Here is a 24,351-nt window from a genome sequence, read left to right as displayed (position 1 = left end):
AAGTCGTATTTTATCGTGTGGTTTGAGGGACTGATATTCTCACTAATCTTTAACCAATCTTTGTAATCCATTTTCGATGAAAATGGATCATAAACTGGGCGATTATTGTGAGTCAAATTTCGAGATAAATTTCGAATTTGCACAGAACCATATCAGCGTCATTATTTACATTCAACGTTAACTTTGATCGAATGAGGTCTTGGTATGTTTCCGTTATATTATAAAGATATTACATAATTCAGTAAATACAGTAACCCAGAAGCCTATATTACCTTAACACGTGTCTAATAATTTCCATGTTTTTTGGACGTTCCATTTCTTAATAAAATATATTTTTTTATTTTATTTTGTCCATCTCTGATCAATAAATACAAGAAAATTCCAAGGACAACAATTGGAGCAGAGAAGTCTGTCCCATTGGATTCCATACGAATACTCTAATAATAATTCATCCTATTAACACTAATAATATTGTGTTAATCCACGGTTGATTCACGCTTGCATATTTAATCGTTCGAACGAGCATGCGATTTGTATGATTTTCTTCATGAAATATATCATTCCTGTCGATGCAGCATGCGGAAGTTATCGATATGCATGACACTAGATATTGGTGTCATCATTCCTTTCTTTTTTTCTTTCCTTTTTTTTTTTTTTTGTCAATGCTCTTTCCCAAAGCATTTCATGAAACCTTATCATCTCATAACAACATTTATCAGCTATACTTATCTCTTAATTGAACGCACATCAATTTATCTTCGAGTGAATCACTATAGTATATTGTATATATAGTATGTAGGTAGATATAGTAGCTATTTGATTTATTGCAGAAAAAATTAAATAACATGTTTTCCACCATTTTTACATATACAGAATATTAAGTTACTAAGTAAAAAGGGAAAAATGATAGTCTGAAAAGATGTAAACATTGTAAAACAATATCATTGATGTACACTTCTGTTCAAAAGTATGACAACTCTTGTTATAGCAAGTATTGATAAATTATAATTCATCTATAATGTTATCAGAAATTTCTGGACAATGTTATAGGATCATTAACACATATTAATACATTTCTTTATTTTTATATACTACATCAGAGTATATATTTGTAATAAATAATAAATAATAATTAAATATTTTATATGGCCATGACTCAAATAATTGCCTAACATGGAATAATAATTATACATTTTTTTATATATCTGTATCTCGTGCTTTTCGTCATTGCATTTACCATTTTAGGCATCTTAGCTATTAATTTGTTTATTGCATTAAGTGCGATACTTATCTATTCTTCTTTAAGAATATTCTATAAATTTGTTCAAACTTGGCAATGTATATAAGTAATTCCAAATTTGTATAGCAGAACCTTGTTGTAACTGTATCAGTATTTTCTACAGATTTTTACAGTCTATTCTAATATTGATCATTTATATCCCAAAGCAAAATATAGTTGAAGATAATAAGTGTCCTCCTGCTTGAATATATATGGATAATATATAATTTTCGCCACTAATAATAAATATCATTACCAATCACAAATATTGTGAAAAACAGTAGACATAAAAAATAAACGTTAATGTAAAAGTTTTATGTCAATTTACAAAATTGTTAAGTGTTAACACCAATTTAGACATCCTGTGTATCATTCTATATTTATATGTATACCATTACATATATATGTATATCTGTAGATATAATGATTCAATGATATTCACTTTTTTAACATACATTTTATATACATTTTATGTACAAACACCATCGGTGCATGAACAATAATGAGCATGAAACCCATACATTGTCACGCTTTCTGCACATCAACAGCGAATATTTATCAAAAAAATAACAAATGGTGCGAGAAATATTCTGATAAATCACTAAGATACTTGCACATCTTACGTGTATAACAAGCACCAAAATAAAATGCACAAAAAGAAATAGATGAATGAAAAAAGATGATAAAATATTGAAGATATGTTGCTACTTTTCTATACTAAAATCAATTAATATGTTTCAAGTGTTCGGCAGAGTGTGGTGAAGGAATTCAGCAACGATCAGTTTCCTGTCACCGTGCGAATCGTTACGGATTGATCGATCCTACGCCCACTGATAAATGCCCGATGGATCAGAAGCCTAAATCTCAACAGCCTTGCAAATTGCGAGAGTGCGACGATGAATATTATTGGCGTGCTGGTCCGTGGGGGAAAGTAAGTATAATTTAAATAAAGAAGACATCAAAAACGATAACAAGCAATTAAGTAATTAAAGATCATACAATTAATCCTGCGTGATTATTCTTCAAAAAAATCTTGCGTTGTAAATTTCAGATCTATTATTTTTAGTTTGCACTTCTCAAATCTTTTTTCCACAACTTATAGTATTTTGCATTTTGTACGTAACGTGGTGTAAAATCATTGGAAGTTTCTGAAAACAATTCATAATTTTGAATTAATTAAAAAGGATCGTGAAATTTACAATGCAAAATGCTAAAATACTACTGATGAAAAATTTAATTAAAGTTTCTGTAAATTAGTGTAATCAAGCTAGTGAATAGTTAAGAAATATTTTTAAGATATCGGAATAGCATATGTTAAAGATATTTGATGAAAATCACCAAATAACCGAAAGAAATTTCAATTACAGTGCACTCACAGTTGTGGCCAGAAGGGCCATGAAACACGAAGCATATACTGCGTATCCCTAAAAGGCAACAGAGTACACCGTTCCCATTGTCCTAAGAAGTTCAAACCGCTACAGAAGCGGAAATGCAACCAAAGAAAGTGTTACGCAATGTCCTGCTATGAGGAGAAAAACTATTTCAATGCTACCAAGGATGGCGAGTACATTTTGGTTTTGAGCGGAAGAAACATGTCGATTTACTGCCATGGAATGTCGACCTCCAAACCAAAAGAATATTTAACACTGCCAGCTGGTCCTGAGGAGAATTACGCGGAAATATACGATACGACGTTAGTATAAAAAAGAAGAATCTAAATCATTGTAATGCCATCGTTAACTCACCACTATATTACGTAATATAGAAATGACATTTGTCCAAAAGTTATGTTGCTATTAAAATTACTATTACTATATTACTATTAAAAGTAATACCTTTTATGGTACTATGTACTTGTTTGTAACTTTTTTGGAGTCACAAGTTGTTTTAGAAGTATTTTGATAAATAGAGTCCTAAATTAAATATTATAAAACAAACATAGAACGACTTGAATATGATCACTTGTCCGAAAAAGAAAGAAATTAAAAAATGAAGAAATTGTTTGAAATATTAAAAACGAGGTAGTGCGAAACAAGTTTATCGAAGAATTATTTGATAACATTTTTAGAAGAAAAAAAATTGTTGAGGAAAGAAAAGCTGACATAAAGAATTAATTATTTCAAATTAATCAATATGTTTTTAAGAGATTGATATAGATTGAAAATGAGAGAAAGGCAATTTTATGTCATTAATACTGGAAATTTATATCATTATCTGTTTTAGATCAAACGATCCATATATTTGTCCTTATAATGGACCAAGAAACAGCAACTGTAATTGTTCCACCTCGGGAAAGACAACATTCAGGAGGGTACGAATTGACCCTGTAGAATTGTACATCATAGGTATGCTGTAATAAACGTCTTAATACGTATAACAAATAAATTATTTATAATAAATCTTGGAAAAAATATTGTGTCTTTTAGAGAATGATTATACATTTTCGCGGATGACAGGGTTAAACCGTGTCGAATATGGAACAGCTGGTGATTGTAATAGCATTGCGCATTGTCCTCAGGGTCGTTTTAGCATTAACTTAAAAGGAACTCAATTACAATTATCGTCGAATGTTGTTTGGACATCGCAACGTGAAGCGTCGATGGAAATCGATAATATTGTAAGTTTAATATTCTATTTATATTACAAAATATTTAATTTTTTATTATCTAAATGCTACAATATCCATAATATTATCAATAATATTAAATTTACTTAAAAGTGAAACTAAAAATTTGTATATTCTTCCTTCGCAAGTATGTATGCCTTTTTTAAATTATTACATTTATTTTTTAAAGATATGACTTCGCGACTAATTTGATAAAAGGTCTCTATTCACAGACTACCGTAATCCATTAGAATAAAATCAGAATAAAATGCAGTAGTAGAGATACTCTAAGGAATGACAAATAATAATGACAATAATAATAATAATAACCATATAGAGAAAAATAAAAGAACTATAACGTATTTAGAATAGTAGCATATAGGAGGATATTTACCAGATAAAAAGAATGGTTTCTTATTATTTATATATTTATATATAATTGTGCTTGTAATTTTAGAGCAGACAGCATGTCACCGGGAAATGTGGAGGCTATTGTGGCTTTTGTAAGCCGAAGAACGGATTGAAACTAGACGTTCTACCACCCTAGTCCGCAATATATAGGGCTCAATAATCTCCAAATGCCTGTAAAGTACAGGTGAGCGAAAGATATTTTTTAAATATACTAATTACTGTTATCATAGTAGCTATAGCATAGTAGCATTAATTTAAAAAGCTGACACTCCTCTTTGAAGATAAAGTTATGCTCATGATAATTACTAATTATTTAAAAGTTAATAATTAATAGGTAGAAAAACGTTGATATATTGCTATATGAAACAACAAAAGATAAACTATACTTTTCTCTTACTTTTATTTATAAAATTAACACGGTTCGATTACAATTAATTTATCAATCATATCCTCTTGTGAATAAATTGAAAATCTTTGGTAGTATAAACGTACGTTATTGCAGTTTTCAGCAGGTAGAAATTCCACTAATGGATCTTTGAGCGTATCGCAAAAGACTGGTTCGACGAACACAAGATGAAATCGACAAGATCCGCTACCGAATCGATCCCCTCCACCCCGAACATGCTCTGAATCATTCGCTTAAATCGTTACTAGTCCGCTAGTGGATTTTTAACAATAATCATTGTACATTCAGATGAAAAAGAGTCTACTTCGAAATAGACTCAGTGGACCGTAGATAATGTTTAAACGCTACTGACGAAATACCAAATATGGTAAAGAATAATTAATATTACGTTCATTAATCGTTCGACAGTTTGCATTTAATCTTCAGTAGTTTTATCCATCGAAAATAAGTATACTCGTAGAAGTGGAAGCTTCTTGATAAGCGACCTAAAATCAATTTAAGGAAACAAAACGCGAGGTAAAGTTAATAAATTCTAAATAGAAAACTACATGCATATAGCCAATTTCACGAAACGAAACTGTTCTCCATAATGGAATCGTTCCAAGGGATGAATAGTCAAACATTACTAGTAGGAAGAATTCTCTGTAAGAGAAAATACAGTAGAAACCATTTATTGGAACGAAATCTTAGTTAATGCCTGATCAACTGAACGCTAATTGAAAAATAGTGGATAGTGGGAAAAATTGGTAAGCTCCAATGTATATATATATATAAACTGTTCGTCCCCTGGCAGGTTCAGATAAATGAAGTTCTACTGTAATGAAAGTATAACAAAAGTTATACGTTCGACAGAGCCGCGTGAATTTTTCGCCTCCCCGAGTTATTCGTCGAATTCAAATACTTGTGTCCGGTTAAGAGGTCCGTTTAGGTATAGAAGTAACATAATGCCCGGTAAGAATTGCAGTATTCATTTTGTTTATACTCGTTGGAACATCATGACTGCTCGAAAAGCTAATTGTTTATCAAACAAGAAACAATGGAAGTATCGTAGTAAAACATATGTATACGTTGATCTTAGCACGCGAAGTACAAAAACTGGAAAACGGCGAGCCACGCAAAATCCACAAACCCAGCGTTGCTTTAATTGAGCCGAGGAATTTCAATTAAGGATCTGTTCAATTAAGGTTGATTATACCGAAAAAGAAATTAGACTGCCTTCGCGAATTTTTTACAACTATGGTGCTATTATAAGTTTACTTGGAAAGAGTGAAATTAATTAGGCTTGAATGAATATAAAGCCAGCTAACGCACTTCATCCCTTCAACTCACTTTTTACTACTGAATTTCAATTGTTAGAAAAAGAAATGTTTTCTACGTCGGCTTCCCTTCTGAATGAAGTCGCCGGTCCTATTTCAATAGGACACGTAAAACAGCAGCTGTAAAGCTTGTTCAAAGTTAAAATTAGTATATTGGCAACTTCGTTAAAGAAGGACCATTTAAAGTATTTTATTTTGTATTTGGTTATTTGTGTAGATACTCGATGTTGTACGGCGTATAGTCTTCTACAAGGATTATCCATAGCAACTTATTTTAAGCTAATAATTTTATACCATCAAACGCTTATGCAAATAACCGGATGTTCGTAAATAATTTTCTTTTCCGTGGAAAACATTCTTCTAACGATGCAAACAAGTAAACAGAATAGCTCGAGTACCAGAGCCTTCTGGATTATCTTCTAATGGAAGTCCAAGCGTGAATTTTTACCACTCTTAGTAATTAAGTTGCATTAATAAAAAAGAAAAGAATTGTAAAACGCGAGACAAGTTTGCGACCGAGTCGCGTTTCCTTCATGCGTAAAACAGTTGTACGTTATGCCACTGCCATAATACCTTCGTAGTGCTTTCGTATTTCATCCATATACATATTGCGTGTAACGACCAAATGTTGAAATAAATACAAGCGTCGTTTGGACGAGACGATTGCATTACTATCTTATGAAATTATTACATCATGAAGAATCATAATTTACGACTTTAGTATTCAATTTAGTATGCGATTTTAGTGGCACGTACGTAGTAGTAATGGTAAACGTTTATAGACGAGCTATGATTTAGTATGGTAGACTCGTAAACACATATTTTCGGAGTTAACTGATTCAGCTAATCTAATCGAAACTCCATATTAGTGAACGAATTAACTTATTAACTCGAGTCCGCGTAATGGACGTCGACGATAGCTGAATAATAATTCAGCCGGTCTTGTCTCGAATATTTTATAGAAGTATATATATATACATATATATATAGTAACATCCGCATATATACATCTTTTTTAAAGATATTTAGAAGAACGACGCCTATATATTATAAGGTGAATCTAACAACTAGACCAAGTTACATCTCTGTTCCAAATGGAATTAAGAATAAGCCATATAGAAAAATGTTACCTCCTTTCCTTGAAATTTAATTTTTAATTGGAGTACGAAAATTTTACTCTAATTTTTGCATTGTAATTTTCTTCGCAAGTGTTTTTTCAAATAAAACCTCGCCGTCCCGCCTCGCCAAATAAAATGACTCTTCCATGTAAATTGATCGCGAATGCAAGATCTAAGATATGATCAGTAAAAATTCGATAGAACAATCATAATAGATAACATAGTTTCTTAATTCAGTATCAGTAATCAATAAATAATATATCTTTGTTACAATATTGTATGTTTACTATCTTTATATCAAGTTTTCTAGTCTTCTTTTATGAAAATCATATTCTGTCGAGTTCCATCGTTTTAAATTGAACTCTCAGAAAAACTGAATTATTTTTTAACCGATTTTATGGACATGTCTAATTTCACTTGGAATATAGATATAATCTGATCCAATTGTTACAGTCACCCTATATATTTTCGAATTTTTCAAAATTATCAACCGGATATGTCGTTCGTATCATTGAAATCTCTTTGATTAGATGTTCGCATGATTTCGAGTATCAATCAATGTAATCAATTCGATTAAGAAGCGAAAAAAAGAAATGAAAAGAGTGTCGTACCTAAACCAAAATACCAAAACAATTTCCGAGTACAAATCCGTTTTGGCTAAAGTACGACCAATCCCTCCTCCCCCCCCCCCTCCCTGTTCTCGTTAAGCTATTTTTTAACGAAGAAACCGAAGGGAATTTAGTACTAACTAAAAGTATGTAACGTTTCAACAGACTGCCATAGTTAATGTTATTAATGAGTACATGTATTAAGTATCATTTGTTAGAGAGCGAGTAACGCGACGGATTCGCGGTATACAGGGTGATTCTACAAAATGGAACCATCGATGTTTATCTTTTTTATATTTTTGTAAAAGAAAGATAAAGAAACAAAATACAGGAAAATACCATAACATCTCATAAGATTTTAATTATCGAGAAAGTTTTGTTATCTCAAATTCAATTAAATTTTTATCTTAATTTTTTAAGTAGAATCGCAAGATATATTCTTTTCATTCTATACGTAAAAATATTTGAATGTTACATATTTTAGATTTTTAATACTTAATATTTTTAATACTTGCATTGATCGAATATTCAACGTTTCTCCTCTTATGTTGAAACAAAAGGCAGTGATTCTATTTAGATAAGAAAAATAAAAATTTCACCGCGTAGCTATGAGAACAAAGTAATTTGTAATAAAACATGAATTGGTCGAATCATGGGAAATTTGTCTTTTTCCATTTTAATTATTTTCACGCAATAAAAGAAGTTAAGTTAAAGCTTCTGCTTGTTCCTGTAATCACCCTGTATAATGAAGCATAGAAGTTGAATCAATCGATCCACCGCCTTCCACGATGTCTAATCCGCGCCATCCGATGTATTTGGATGAATTTCGAGAATTTCGCGGAAGACTGCATTGTAGAACGGAAAAACGGAACATATTTTGTCTTTATATATTTACTTTTGTACAGCCGCATGATCAAAATTTTTGTTACAGTAGTGCGAATCGTAATGAATAAAAGAAAAAAAAGAAAATTACATTGTTGTAATCCGTTTGAATAGCTTTTTGTAAAAAAAAGAAAAGAAAAGAAAGAACACACAAAGCAAAAAAGGAAAATGAATAATTGTACGATTTGAATATGCGTCAGCGAATATTTTATAATGTACGAGATTTATTCATCTTTCACAATTATTTTTCTTTCATTGAAAATGTTCATAATAGATGCTAGATAATGACTGTTTAAGAATATTGAATATAAAGCACGTTACATAATCGAATGTATGGTTTCTTTTGTATGTATATTGATCATAATCGAACGATAGTTTACAAACTAACATGTGACAATGTTTTCCCCCGCATATATTATTATACACGTTCTTGCTACTTCTTTTTTTCATTTACCCTCGATTTACACCATATGTATTCTTTTCGTATAATCATACTAGTTTCTAAACTTCATTGAAACGATCTTTCATCCCCTTTCTTGTTACGACAATAACGAATCGTTATCAGTCACCTAGATTGAGTATCTCTTTTTATATTTCGAAATATATTAATCTCGTCGCAATAGTATAAGTTCGACGCGGTAATCGAATATGCGATCTCGGAATCCATGGTTGATTTAACTTTCCCTTCTTTGCCTATCCACGAAAATAGAATAAGTAATTGTTCTAAGCGCTAGCACGGCGAAACAATATTGTACAGTTTCGTTTAATAATAATTTATTAGTACGTATTTCGTTTAATATTATTAATGTGTAGCTTATTGTAGAAATGATTAGTACCAGTGTACGGCAATTATTTAAATATATTAGATTCACCAATAAGAATGTTCTACATTCATTTGAAGGTCCTCTTTATCATATAAAAAAGTTAAAAATTTAAATGAAATAAAAATTGTCTTTTTACACATTAACATTATGAAAATATCATGTCAGAGTGTACTCAATTGTGATAATATGATTTAATAGTCTAAAATAGATTTACTATTTCACACTGAAGTAGTCTGAATAATTTATCAGATGGAAAGAAATCGATCCCTATATTCTTTACATCCCATGAATATCATAGAATATCATTGTTTCACTTGTGATGAGAATAAATTTTTGGTAACAGTGAAATGACTATTATTTGATGCTTATATATATATATTACTAATTATGATTTATGTGGAAAAAGGGAGTTATATTTCTACAGAAGGTTCAATAGTGAGCTACGATGGAATAGCTCTTAATAAGACTCACTATCCTTGATTGGTATGTATAAAATCTGCTGTACAATGATCCTTTCAAATTTTACATCATTAATGTTCATGTCTTAATAAAAATAATTAGAATACTATATCTTACGATAATTAAATAATTTGAGTTTAGTAATTTCTACCTTACAGTAATTTCTATGTTACATTATCATGATTTTCAAATGATTATGAAAAATTGATAACAACATTAAAGATTGAAATTATACACTATATATTTATATAGAGATCTATTTTTATTAGTTACTAATTCAAATCATAATCTCTAATCTCAAAACTCAAAGTTCATATGTTCAGTAACACACTTCTTATACTTCATATTTCATATTAGCTATAAAATTATTTATCTTCAAGAATTCTTTAAAGATGTACTTAATAGAAACACTGGCCAAAACACTTATCACGATCAAAAAATGCATCTATTACACATATGGTATCGAATCAATTTCCAGTAGCACTGAAAAAATAAATTCTAAAACACTTATATTACAATTCCTATCGTTACCTCATTTACTGTAAAGATTAAACTTCATTGACTTAAACTTAATCCATTCTTACATATCTATCAATGATAAAGATATAATAAATTACTTGTTCATGAAATAATAAATATAAACATTTAAGAATTACATGAGTATGTTATTATTATAAATTATTGTTACATGTGTTTTTCACAAATTAAAATATTATTATCTTACAATAAAAGTACTTTTAGTCGTACTTACAATGAAGTACTTTTTTATAATAATTTATAAATATTTTTCTACTTTTACAACTATTTTATGATAGTACGAAGTATATTTTATATGTATATGTATATGAATATGTATATATACCTTTTACAGCAACATACATTCTACACAATAAACTTGTTAGACCAAAATATCGTTATTTATATATTAATTGACATTTTATGCCATAAAAACTATTCATATAATATAATTATTCATATTAGAAGCACTTTGATAATTATTATTATTGTTATTATTAAAGGAAAACATCCTAGATTGATCTTATTTATTAACTTGCATATTTATATTTTAATACTGATATCAAGTTCTTCACATTGTGATAATTACATGTGTAGTAAGTGCTTTTATTTTGAATATTTAATTATTAACATTTTTAATTTCACATTTATACATATTAAAAAGACAGCACACCAGAAGGTTGAACTGTATTTGTTAAAATTATATGTTGACAATAAAATGGTACATAATTTACTGTGATGGTACACACAAATACATATGAATAAAATGTTATATTACATCACAAATGATGTAATATTTTTAAGGTTACTAAAAATATTACCTTGTAACAATTAAATCTATAATTCTTTTACAATTTGAAAGCCAATGAAATGAATGTATGAAAAGATTATGAAATTTATAAATATATTTTCTAACAAAATTAAAATTTTATATAAAAGATGAAATTATTATTACCAATGAAATGTAAATGAAAAAAAAGATACTTAAGGTTTTTTTAATAAATATAAAAGAAAAACTTAATATCATATCTTTGTACTAATACTGCTGAAATTAATGAAATAAAATAAAAGAACAAATTATTTCAAACAAATGTTTAGATAAAACTGAGTATACAACATTGATCACTTTATTTTATGAGTAATATGATATTCATGAAATTTTGTGTCTTTGTTTGGTTTATCCTAAAAGCAATATATGAAATGAAAATAAATGACATCAAAATATGATTCCTTTTTTTCTTCTAATGGTCAATTACACTGAATGTACCTTAAGTGAAACACTGCATAGGTGTCATCACTGATGCAAGATCAATGTGGCAACACTTGCTTGGTGTTTTGTTACACAATATCTTTTTAATATATTTTCTTATTAAAACTATTTCTGCAACTAATCTGTATTGTCATGTAGTAACAAAAATTTGGGAAGATATTGACATATACAACATTTTCTGGTTAACATATAACATAAATACTACTACTAATAGTCAGTTGTATCAATCTAATTAAATGACTTCTCCTGAGCAAGAAGTTACATTCAAATCGGATTGTCTACTTTCCTTCTGACTTTCTTCGGATACGGATTTTCTACTTTCCTTCTGACTTTCTTCAGATATGGATTTTCTACTTTCCTTCTGACTTTCTTCAGATATGGATTTTCTACTTTCCTTCTGACTTTCTTCAGATATGGATTTTCTACTTTCCTTCTGACTTTCTTCAAATACGGATCTTGGAATTTTTATGTGCCACTTTGGGCAAACGATACTTTTATTGATTTCTTGTAAACAATCCTGCGTTATTTCTTTGTATTCTATTTGCGGTTGACCTAACCTCTTTTGATCAATATACTTGTTAATTTGCTCCTCTGTTAATTTTTGCAAGATAATTTTACATTCTCGAGTGTTCAGGGCCATAGGTTTTACAATTTCAACTAGATTTGTAAACGCATTTTGTCCATTAATATCGTGAACGAAATGTATCTCACTGCTGCATGAGCTTTCATTTTTTTTAATGCTAATTTTAATCTTGCTACTAAGCGGTATATCATTTTGCTTAAACTCAGATGACAGCGTATTTACGTTCAAAGGGTTGCTTGCTTCCTCCGATTCCTTCTCTTCCGTTTTCTCCAATTTAGAGGATTCTGTTTCTAGCTGAGAGTGTAGTTCAAAACATTTTTCTTTTATTTCTTTTAATTTCTTAAGATCCTCTTTAATCTGTATCTTCATGTGTCTCACTCTCTTCTTCAACATCTTTTCATATTTCTTCTCATAATGTCTTAGTTCCTTTCTGACCTTTTGGAACTGTGTTGACAATTGCTTCTCTTCCATCACCAGTTGTTGGATCCTTTGATCCGTCGTTAATTTGGGTTCCGATGACTTATCCTCTTTCACAGTACTACACTGATCTACTTGGTTCCTTAGCATATTAAGAATCGTTTCAATTTTATCATCTTTGTTATTACTTTCTACACTACTAACTACATTCATTTTCGAATAAACGATCATATACACTCTCAGTTACTAGTTTGCTAACTACCTCGCTTAAACTAACCCAAATCACAGTATGACTCAAACCTTACAGCAATGCTTCCTGACGCTGCTACTAGAGGGCTACAAATAAGATTCAACTCCCGTAAGTATCGTAAGTATCGTACATAATATCTAATAATATGTACGATAATGTATATACTACGTATTATGTAAATAAATAGACATGTATCATTACTCCTTCAAATAGTAAATTCTATAGTCAGTCATTGCCGAATTAAAACTTTAAGGTATTTGAAATAATCTACCTACCTTAAGTAATTATGTTATATCCAATTTTTAACCTTGAATTCTTTGTTTCGAGATTGGTTTCGAAACTTTCAAAAGCGTCTTTATTCGTAATTTAAGTTCTAGTCAAAGTATAACGAAATTGTAAACTTTTCATAAAAAATTGATTAAAAAGAGAAGAGTAAAAAAAATAGTAGTAAAGAGTTTTACAAAATCTTTTTACTGAACCGTTTAAAAAAAATGTAAAAAGCTTATTTGTTTTGATTGTTTTTGAATATTTTTAGTCGTTTTAGTCACCCAAATTTTGTATTATCTAATACAATGCTAGTCACGTGTAGAGTCCATCACCATTTTGGACGTCAATATCTCTGCTTTCTTCACTTCTTTGCTATTTGTACCGAGCCGGAGCAACCCAAACTTTTTTATGTTATTTACTTTTTTTATTATTATTAATATGTTTATTTACTGTTGAATGTGTATGCGTTATTAAATAAGGATACAACGGGCCTCTATGTAACGTTTTCTTTCTATTCCTGTACGTATTGCCTTTTCAATTCACTCACGCACTCTATCATTATATCTTTATGGTTATAAAAACGCGCGTTAGATCAGTACGAACAAATGAATTGCACTTAATAATCTCTATTTTTACTACGAAATAAAAGAGATTCACATAAAAAAGACAAATGAAGCCCCTTTTTGTTGCTTCTAGATATGTTGGATGCATTTAATTTATATTTGTCACAAAATCATGTATACATACATATCAACAGCATGTGTAAATTTGCTGATATATTTATATATAATATATTTCAAGAAGAAATTTAAAGTATGTGAAATAAACGCTTACATTTTGAATAAAAATATTCATTTACTATATTTTATACCGGAAACGGTAATCTTATTTGAAAACTCTGATAATTCTGGTAACAAAGATATGCAATCTAATTTGAAGTATCAAATTATCATTAGATTTTTATATAAACCACTCTATTTCTATTTAAATCGTATTTTTATCTCTTGTATGATAAATGACGTGATTAAGAGTTTTGATCTTATTAGACTATCTTACGCGGAAAAGATTGAGAAATGTTTACAATGCCCAGATAAGGAAGCTCTTCAGGAAATTTCACAGGGAGATAATTATTTATGACCATTATAACAAGCAACGCAATAACATTAATCGCGCTTATTTTTGTTAGAGTTGTTATTGACATGTAGAGTATGAGAATTCTGCAAACAACTCGCAAATCATGTGAATTTCTTTGACATCTTCGACTGAATGTTTAATCATCACAAAATATATGTATTTACCGTAGAAAATTGTCAAACAGGATTTTCATCAAAGTTCCAAAATAAATCTCTCCACCAGAGAAAAACATATTTATTATTAAGACTATTTTCTTTATTTATTAAAAATAATCTTCTTACTCGAGTATTTAAAGCGAGTGACTTGAATCTAGAGAAGCAAAAGAGGTTATTGCATAAACAATTTACATCGATAGTTGGACACCTATATTTCCATATTTTAGAATATTTAACACAAATTGATTTCTTTTTAACTAAAAGTTACCACAAACTGAATTTCAACACGGATAGAAGAATACATGCGGGTGCTAAATAGGATAATAAAAGAATAGCTACCTTATCGAAAATTGAACAGATAGATTGAAATAAGACAGACAGAGAAAATTGAATTGATAGATACATGGATCAGATATACTTGAACGCGTTATCATTCATTCATGTCATTCATTTACCCAGATAATTCAGTTGAATTCACGTTTAGCGAATAACTGATTTCCTATAAAAGGGCAAGTGTGCTCATTCAACATTATCAGTACGCCAAGACGTGATATACCAAGTGGATCCATACTTTTCCTTCTTATTCAGAAACATGAAGACGTTCGTTTTTCTTTGCCTATTGTTTGTGACTGTCTGTTCTGCACAGGTAAGAGTCTGTTTAATAGAATATGGATATTTATAGATCTATAGGAATTTGAAATACGCAAAAATGTATAGGACACACATATCCAAAGTAAAGGACCTCAACTCGCAATTCGCTGTTTAGACTCCATCTTTTTTTAATTGTTCTCAGAAAAATATGAGTTTGCATAAGTATCCCATAGTCTGATATGATTAATGATATGAATAATGATATGAATAATGGCGAAACTTATTAGTCAATTGTCCGGTATCTGGATCAATTTGTTAAACTTTAAAAGAGACTTACAATGTTTTACTTCGATTGTACACATTACTCTTTGCATAGGTTTTATACAAACCGTTCATAAATATCTGAATGCTTTGCTCGATTCATTGTAATATTTGGGATGACCAACTTTAAATGATGAAAAATGTGTACAAATTAATGACCAGATGCGCCATTAACTATTTATGAAATCAATAGACTACATATTTAAATTATCGAATGAATAGCTGTATCGCAATTAATCGCGCTACGGTCCTAATTGCATTACTCTCGTCTTCGTTTCAACAGTCAAGAAAATTTTTATGTTATGAGAAGCAGATTAGCATAAAGTTAAAATAATAAATAAATATAATAATGAAGTTCTGTGACGGAGATATTGACGAGGAAAACTAGTGATAGGTGCTGGCTGCCCCTTACCAAAGGTCGTTCGCGGGAAAAATCGGCCTTCGAGTGCATGGAAAAATCCGCTGTTACGTCGCGTGAGACAATTCGCACGCCATCCCTCGTTGTCTGGCCGCCAAAGGCCCACACACCGTTATTCAGACCCTCAATAAACCTAAGGAACCACCATAAACATAATCTTTTTAACGTTATCTTCATAAATTAATCTTATTAACTTGCAAGAAATCTCTAATCCTGCAAGTATTTTTGGGTTATGGATGGTCCTTAAAACAGTCCTTAGATTTATTGTGCGTTCTTACAAATTATGGAAAAAGCGGGTTTTCGCGTGAACAATGTCACACATGAGCCACATTAGTAGGAGGCTTCATCCACCTATTCTCACTCATTAACGTTGGTCATAACCAATGGGCATCGCGGATCGTTACCCTCACTTTCCTAACGAAAAGTGTGAACAACAAATCCGCTTTCTTCCTACCTAAACACACTACCTAAAACCTACCTATAACCTAAACACCTAAACACACACCTACCTAAAACACACTCACACCGAGCTTTCCTCCGTAATGACATAAGAGCGAAGTAACAGTAACAAACAGTCAAGCGACAGAAGTCAAAGCTCAGCAGCCAGAGTCAAATCTCGACAACAGTCAAAGTCAAAACGCAGTCGCCAACACGAAAAGAGTCTCAGGCTGTACTCACTCGTAGTTTGGAAATCAACATACACACAATTGTATCCAATATTGAAGTTATTTAATTGTTGGAAATATATATATTATAACCTGTTAAAATCAACGTTATACTCACTCAACCACCCCTATTATCTTAATCGAAATAGGGGATCGATCTATTCGTGGCGTCGATTATTCGAATCGTAACGGGAATTTACGACTCCCGTTGACGCGCTTTTTCGAGATCGCGTCTCTCCGCGAACGGTCGAAACACCCGCTTATCCTGTGTTTACCCTAATGAGCGGTAAAATTACCAAGGAGTCTCGACTTAAAGAATGCATTGTATAAATTAAGGACCTCAACAGTAAGAAAAAAATCTAAATCTGAGGGCGGGGATTGACGGTTCCTTGATATTATTGTGGGGTCCAGCAAATATGTTTGCATAGTTGTTGACTATCTTGGCCGAAGAATGGATTAGAATATAAGTTTGAGTTACAGGACGTAACAAACGTTATAAATATTGAAATATATTATTAATTCGTTGAATACACAACACAAACTTCAATAACTCAATTTAATTATCTAATTTAATAATCTATTTAAATAATACTCGTTAACTTAATAAATTCTTTGTTAGAAATTGATCTAGAATGAGGCCGGCAATTGACAAATTAATCGACAAATTTTTGACAAATTTACTTATCGGTTATAATGTCTGCACGTTTGATTAAATGTTTTGATTTTAGAGATTCCCCAACGACATATTAGATCAGGCAATAAATGCTATAAAAAATGCTAAAAGCTCGGTTGACAGTGTCATGTTAGATTTGGAACACTCTCAGACGAACATTGGCTTAAACGGAAGAAATGAAATTAGCAACCTTTTTATTCAAGCTAGTCAGAACATCAACTCAATGTTACAAACTCGTCTTGATTATATCAAGGTAAGTCACAGTCTCACGAAATAACATTTGCTTCATAAAGATTTAAGACGAGTAATTAAATGATTAACATTATAAATGCCGGTCATTAGGAAAAGTCACAAGAAGCAAAGGAGTCAGGTAAGAATGCTGAAGATTGTTTTAATGCCGTCACAAAGAATATGAAGGACGCCGGTCGAACAGGGTATAATCAACTCGATAACTGCAAAAACATAGCAAATAAAAATTTGGACACAGTACTGCAAGCATTTGACAACGAGCAAGCAGTACGTATCATATTTTTATATTAATTGTTAAATTTGACCAGGTCAAGTAGCGAATACTTACGCTTATGCTTTAAATATTTTATTAATTATATTATATATAATTAATATATTATATACACTTATATTGATATATACATTTTAACTTTCAGAATGGACAGAAATTAAAAAATCAATTAGATCAGGTTGCCTTGGGATGCATGGGTTCTTCTAATTCTCTACAAGTCGCAAGTTGTATACTTATGAAAGTAGGAGCCATCAATCAGGAGATTCGTCAATACCAGCAAAGAGCTTCACAACTGAACATGGATACAGAGAGGAATAAAAATGCAATTACTTTACAACAAAGATCTTGCAATAGTGATGCCATCTCCATAGTTCAAAATGCATCTACTAAAGCCATATATGCCACAGTTGATTGTCTTAAAAACTAAAACGAATAGATCTTAAACTTTAAATCCATAGAATGTTGAATTGAAAATTAAATTTATCAATTATAAAATAAAACCCATAAATTAACGCCAACGCCTCTATGACATCGTAATGAACTATCCTATCATTTGCTTTGCTCATGCTAGAATACGTCTGAGATATTGTTAAACAATGGCACTAGAGACACCCTATGTATCTCTATTTTTTTATATCAACCCTCTTTTGTATCTATACTTATTTCACAAATTTATATGATTCGATATGGTTTCAAAGCTAAATGAATCATCTTAATATAACTGAATTTTTTTATTAATACGTGCAATTACCCACTACTCACTGTTTGCAATTCTTTTTATGTATGTTATATACGTATATATCGACAAATCTCGTAAGTTTCCGAATTTATAATATTATATAGAGGCTTACATTAAATTTAGTGATAAGAATAAAATTATTTTCCAATTCTCAAAAGAGACATCTCTATTTCATATTATATTTTATCTGTAAATGAATGTAATTTATTCTCTATAAAGTCGTGTGTATATATGTATGTATGTATGTATGTGTATATTTGACATTAATCGTAAAAATTTGTTTAAAACTTAACAAAGGCCGTGTGATATCATACATGACATTAATATAAAATAGTCTATACGCATTTTATAATCTAATCATAGATATCCTTGGTTCAACATTCATATATATTCGTATAATATATACACATACGTGCATCATATGTATACTTTTGTAGACTTCACTTAAATAAATAGTTGGTTCAAAGGAAAGATAAAATTGCATTATATAAAAACGAATACTTTTTTACAATCGTACAAGGGGTAAATATTTAATTTACATCGGTTGAAACATAACATGTTAAAACTTTCGAATAAAACTACACTGTGTTATAGGCTATTCTTTACTTGAAAACAGCCATTTCTTGCCATTATCTTCCAATTATTAAATTAATGTTATGTTGAATTATATTTTAATCTTATACGCTATTTCGTACAGGGTTTGCTAGATTTACTATCTATCTCAACAGACATTCATCTCCATAATAACAACATAGACATCGAGTCATAATAGGGATAATGATAGTCTTATATTTTGTTTCAGATCACACGATGATTATCCGTGGCACAGATATATCAGCGAATTAATTCGACCAGCTTATTTTGTTGCAATAAATGTATTTCTTTTTTTTTTTTTTTAGTTCACTTAAAACTAAGAGTAGCAATAGTAGTTTTATAGCAGCAGCAGCAGCAATAATGATAATATTTTTAATAACTATCATTAACATATTTCGATAAAATTATATTAATAATTATAATTGTAATCGTCATGACCATCATCATTTATATACATATATATTACGTGTATATGCATACATGTATGATTACGCACGTTTCAACGTGCAAGACTATTATCATAGAAGTACGCATATATTACACGTGCTAAACCTTCTCATAAGAAATCTTATATGTATGTATCAATTCAGCTCACGCAATCTTTTGCTCTAAATTTCTCAGGATGGTGACTTACATCTAAAATTATATTTTTTTTTTTAAATATGAAAGTGATCGTCGGCACCGCGTCGCATAATTTTTGCACAATTATATCAAATAATAACATCACTTTTATAAATCCTCCTTTCCTTTTTTTTATATAAACGTATTAATTCAATAGAATATAGTTGCTGTACAACAAATGTCTTTTCATTGAAAAAGTTTGATTCTAAAAAAAAATTATTCACACATGACAATAAAATTACCCTTTGACTATTAATGAATTCTTTTGGACAAACTAAATAATCTTGAAAATATAATGCATGCAATAACATTGAATATAAGAAAAATAAAAGCAAAAATTTATAACTTTTAAAAATAATTCATCAAATATCTACTATACACTGCATGATATGTTTAATATAAAAATGTCTTTTTAAACAATATTTGATAAAATTTATGATTACATCTGAATAGTTTCCATAGAATTAAAACGTTTAAAAATCACTGCAGCGCGGCTCAGGACTCTCACTTTAGGGAGGAATTTAAAAATACACGAAAATACTAATATGCAAGTATTGTGGGCATATCGAGTGTACCAAATAACAAATTATCCAATTATTGAGTTGTTTTTAAAAAGGGAATTTTTTCCTCGAAAACGCACTAGCCTTTTGAGATTGAGATGATCGTGCAATACCATCACACATACATTGTGATGTTATTAAACAAATTCACAGTTATTTAAATTTATGCGAACAATGTATGTAATGTTCTTGGAGAACTGCAATATCTCGAGCGACATAACAATTAGCAAGGTTTGCATTGCTATAAAAATTCAGAGGTAGTTAAATAATCGCAAAGTTTCAATAAAAATCCTACTGCATTAAATTATTTACACTATATGTATCAATGATGTTAAAAAATACATAAATTTCCATTTAATTTGACAGGAAGTTAGATTTGAGAAATGATCGAACGAATATACCCACAAAAATTTTTCTAGAGCTCCTCAATAAATGCGATTGTACTTAATGAATTATGAGCAAACTTGTGATGATCTAATTGTTATGCTAAGTGTGTTCCCGACCCGTGAATTTTCCTCCCAACATAAGTTATATCTATGTGATTCAAAAACATTGTAGTGTTACCCCACAATGAAGGACATCGACAATGAGCTGTAAAGATGCAATTAAAAAGGGCAGCTCATACTGTTCGCCATACCTAATAAGAGAGCATTACAATTTTCGGAAATAATGTGTTGAACGTATTGCTGGACGAGCCAAGTATCAACACAAACACACGATATAAAATACAACATAGTCTTTCATGTAACGAAGCCAAATGGATGCTCCTTGGTACAAAATTTATCTAATTTTATTGTTTAAAATGCATTGCTTATAAATTTCCTTATACATATATACATATATCTTTATTTTTTTCAATATTTCACATAATTTCAATGAAAACAATTTTTCAAAGTTGTAAATATGCTTTAAAAATATTTCGGATGAAATCTAAGTAAAAGAAACCAAGGTGCATGCTTAAGACTTCCAAAACACGTCAAGCTCGATGTAGTATTTCCTAAAATGCGCAGGTACGCGAATGTACGATCTGACCTGTGCATCTATGTGCTTGTCCAAAATTTTCACCACTCCAAGACCTAGCAAGCACAAGAATCACCCTTGCCATTGTTTCTTTGGTCATTGGTCAATTTAATTTGGTCTGGGAATTCATTATATAATTCCACCTAAAATAATAGCGTTATTTGTTATATTTTAATATTTGCTAATTATAAAGAGATAAATACAAAAAAAGAGTATGACGTACCTCACTTTCTTGAGCTAAAGCATTCTTCGCTATCGTTTGGAAGGCTTGTTCAACATTGATGGCTTCTTTAGCACTAGTTTCAAAATATGGAATATTGTTTTTAGATTGACACCACTGCTGTGCTTTCTTACCATGAATCTGAAATGTATTTATTAATAAGGCTACAAATTATTTGAAACTTAAAACAATCAAAATAAATATAGATCTTTAAGTAAAAAGAATAACAAGCTAATTATTTAGAAAGCGGGCGCGTTTTCGACTTCGATGATTTTTAACCCCTTGGCCTATAACCACGAGCGAGACTCGTGGTAAGGGATTTGAGTCATAAGCGAAAACGATAACGAGTCAGACTCGTGGTAAAGAATTTGTGCCATAAACGAAACCCACGAGTCTGACTCGCCGTAATTTACAAATTGTTAGTGATTTATTATCCACTTTGAAATAATAAATTGTTTTTGTTAACTGATCAATTGATCATGATTACGCCCTAGACGTCTTAAAAACACTATTTGTCCTCAAACGTTGTTTATTAGTTCACAATTCCTTTTGTAGCCCCTAAATATATGTCATAAGAAGTATACATTTTGCGCCAGTTCCGGTACACGGCTAAACAGATAAATGGACCGAACTTCTTGCTTACTATGGCTCGCGCGGTCGGCAGATAGCGTGTAGGCCAAGGAGTTAAATATGTTGTAAAAATCAACATCTTTTACAATTATTTCCTATACATATAACTATTAGATTGCCTTAGCTTTTAAGATATTCGCAAAACACTGTGGTTACCATTACAGTGAATCCTGCTTATAATTGTGGTAGCATATGCATCAGTAAATAAAACAAAGGATAACCTGAACCTACTTCTTATTTCTTGTTTATAGTTTACATAAATGGAGGTTGGGCTAGCTTGGGTATTTCACGGATCTTTCGGACGAAAGCCTCGTGCATAACTGCATATGTGAGGCTGTAAGCCATTAATCAATTTGTTCTATCGATATTAAAAACGATTATCATTAATGAATTAAGTTTAGGTTTGGAATTAGGTTTTGGAAAATTTCCAGAAACATTTTGTACAGCATCGAATATACAGTTGTGTACGAAATTTTCGTGGAAGCTGTATATTTAGATTCGTAAAATATAATGCAAATGTAAAGAGATCGAAGACTGACTAAAATTGAAAATGCCTTTGTTCTCTAAATAATCTAAAATGTATTTAAAATGCTCTTACCACTTTGGATTCTAAATCAACTTTATTTCCAAGTACTACAAATGGAAAATTATCTGGATCACGAGGAGAAGCTTGAATCAAGAATTCATCTCTCCAGGAGTCTAAAGATTTAAAGCTACTAGGTGCTGAAACATCAAATACGAGTACACAACAATCAGCACCCCTGTAGAAAGCAACACCTAAAGATTGAAACCTTTCTTGGCCAGCTGTATCCCAAATCTATTTAAAAATAAAAGATGAGATAAAAGAAGGTATAGTATTGTATGAATATTATTTTATTTAACATATATTTACCTGCATAGTAACTATCCTATCGTCTACCATTACTTCTTTGGTAAGAAAATCTGCACCTATAGTAGCTTTATATTGATTGCTAAATTTCTTGCTTACATACTGATTCATAAGAGAAGTTTTACCAACTCCTGAATCTCCAAGGATAATGACCTTAAGCAGTAGTTTCTTATGAGAAGCCATTGTGAACTAAAAACAACAAAAAAATCATGTTTACTATGAGTTTTGTTAGTAAATTTAGTTAGAAGACATAAATCTTATTAATGATATTTGGAATGCCACTTAAAAATATGATAAATTAAAGCTAAATCATAACATCAGTGTTTTATTTGAGAAATATTCTACGAAGATAATATTAAAATATATTAGTTATGAATCAGAGTCAAAACATTCGTAATCAAACATACATGTGTCATATGTACGAAAAACTTAGATAAGAATGAAATACAAATAATAAAATTGGAATTTGAATTAATTATTATCAGCTAGATGAAAATATACTTAATCCTCTTTTAACATGAATAAGTATGAAGCTTAATTACTTGAAACTGATATGTAAAAAAAATCTTACAATACCTTTTATAATTAGAATTATAAACTGAATATTTTGTTAGACAGTTATTTCTTGATCTTAAATAAATATCCTATTAGCATGCAACAGTCTACGAACGTGAAATCGCACTATAAAACGATGCGAACGCAAAACACTGGTCCGAATGTCACGGGTAGATGACTTTTTTTTAGTGAATCATTGAACGTGAATGGGAAAAGTACTCCCCTTGCAATGACGTATGTACATTACTTGAAAAAAATCATTGCTCGGAGACGTTCCAAATACGTTGTTTTTGGCGGTTAATGTCTACAATGTTTGAATTATATTATAATAAAAGTACAAAACACCGCTTCAGTATAAAAGTAAATATGATAAAATGAAAATATACGTAATTAGACAGACACAAAATAGAATCCGTTTAACTGCGATGCTTGAAAACCTGTCAACACGCGATTTCGACAATTGAGATTTAGCATTAGAGATTAAACAAGTGCCCTAAAAAATGTACATGACGTTCATTGATAAATGCGAATGACAATCAACAATGTACTAAAATATCAATTATAAATTACGTTACCTCGAATTAGTTAGAAAACAGTAAGTGAAATTTCTCTCGGTCAGCTTCACACAAAGAAAATGGCGTGTTATGAAATCACGAGTATGACAACGATGTCGTCACCTGTTCTTCGTCTCTTTTATCGACCGAGTACAATCAAAACTCGATTGTTAAAATCGATTCAATACTCGATACATTTACTTACGTTTGATTAAAAATGCGGCAATATTTGAAAAACGATATGACACTATACAAAGAACAGAAATTTAGGTATGGATAGA

At 30.4% G+C, this 24,351-nt stretch overlaps 4 protein-coding genes across 7 annotated transcripts in view; 2 read left to right on the top strand and 2 right to left on the bottom strand.

Annotated features, from left to right (window-relative positions):
* LOC138183476 (A disintegrin and metalloproteinase with thrombospondin motifs 15) overlaps window positions 1-9,555 on the top strand; it is a 178,387-nt gene extending 168,832 nt beyond the window's left edge. For all 3 annotated transcript variants that reach the window (XM_069120406.1, XM_069120408.1, XM_069120405.1), the window contains 6 exons: window positions 2,022-2,210; window positions 2,647-2,972; window positions 3,503-3,624; window positions 3,706-3,896; window positions 4,342-4,479; window positions 4,798-9,555. In XM_069120406.1, coding sequence (XP_068976507.1) covers window positions 2,022-2,210; window positions 2,647-2,972; window positions 3,503-3,624; window positions 3,706-3,896; window positions 4,342-4,431 — 918 coding nt within the window. In that variant the 3' untranslated portion in view covers window positions 4,432-4,479; window positions 4,798-9,555. The remainder of the gene's footprint in view (window positions 1-2,021; window positions 2,211-2,646; window positions 2,973-3,502; window positions 3,625-3,705; window positions 3,897-4,341; window positions 4,480-4,797) is intronic.
* A 2,145-nt stretch (window positions 9,556-11,700) lies between these two features.
* LOC138183480 (uncharacterized protein PF3D7_1120000) lies at window positions 11,701-13,730 on the bottom strand. Its single transcript, XM_069120417.1, has one exon. It carries the CDS (start codon window positions 12,923-12,925, stop codon window positions 11,927-11,929), a length of 999 nt encoding a protein of 332 aa, XP_068976518.1. The 5' UTR covers window positions 12,926-13,730; the 3' UTR covers window positions 11,701-11,926.
* A 1,255-nt stretch (window positions 13,731-14,985) lies between these two features.
* Window positions 14,986-18,214, top strand: LOC138183481 (uncharacterized). The gene is made up of 4 exons (XM_069120418.1): window positions 14,986-15,146; window positions 17,224-17,421; window positions 17,511-17,684; window positions 17,834-18,214. Exons 1-4 carry the CDS (start codon window positions 15,093-15,095, stop codon window positions 18,113-18,115), a joined length of 708 nt encoding a protein of 235 aa, XP_068976519.1. The 5' UTR covers window positions 14,986-15,092; the 3' UTR covers window positions 18,116-18,214.
* A 696-nt stretch (window positions 18,215-18,910) lies between these two features.
* Rab7 (RAS oncogene family member Rab7) lies at window positions 18,911-24,229 on the bottom strand. 2 transcript variants are annotated; one of them, XM_069120419.1, is made up of 5 exons: window positions 24,092-24,229; window positions 22,965-23,150; window positions 22,671-22,889; window positions 21,446-21,583; window positions 18,911-21,365 (listed from the first exon to the last, which is right to left on the bottom strand). In XM_069120419.1, exons 2-5 carry the CDS (start codon window positions 23,142-23,144, stop codon window positions 21,279-21,281), a joined length of 624 nt encoding a protein of 207 aa, XP_068976520.1. In that variant the 5' UTR covers window positions 23,145-23,150; window positions 24,092-24,229; the 3' UTR covers window positions 18,911-21,278. The 2 variants fall into 2 exon arrangements, with proteins under 2 accessions (XP_068976520.1, XP_068976521.1); XM_069120420.1 differs by lacking the exon at window positions 24,092-24,229 and adding an exon at window positions 23,538-23,780.
* Between the last annotated feature and the right edge of the window lie 122 nt (window positions 24,230-24,351).

This window comes from Bombus flavifrons, chromosome 9 (genome assembly GCF_040668555.2).
Source record: "Bombus flavifrons isolate JBK064 chromosome 9, iyBomFlav1_principal, whole genome shotgun sequence".
In the NCBI taxonomy this organism is placed as follows: domain Eukaryota; kingdom Metazoa; phylum Arthropoda; class Insecta; order Hymenoptera; family Apidae; genus Bombus; species Bombus flavifrons.
Note: the sequence above shows the minus strand (reverse complement) of the source record. Positions and strands in the feature narration are given on the sequence as shown.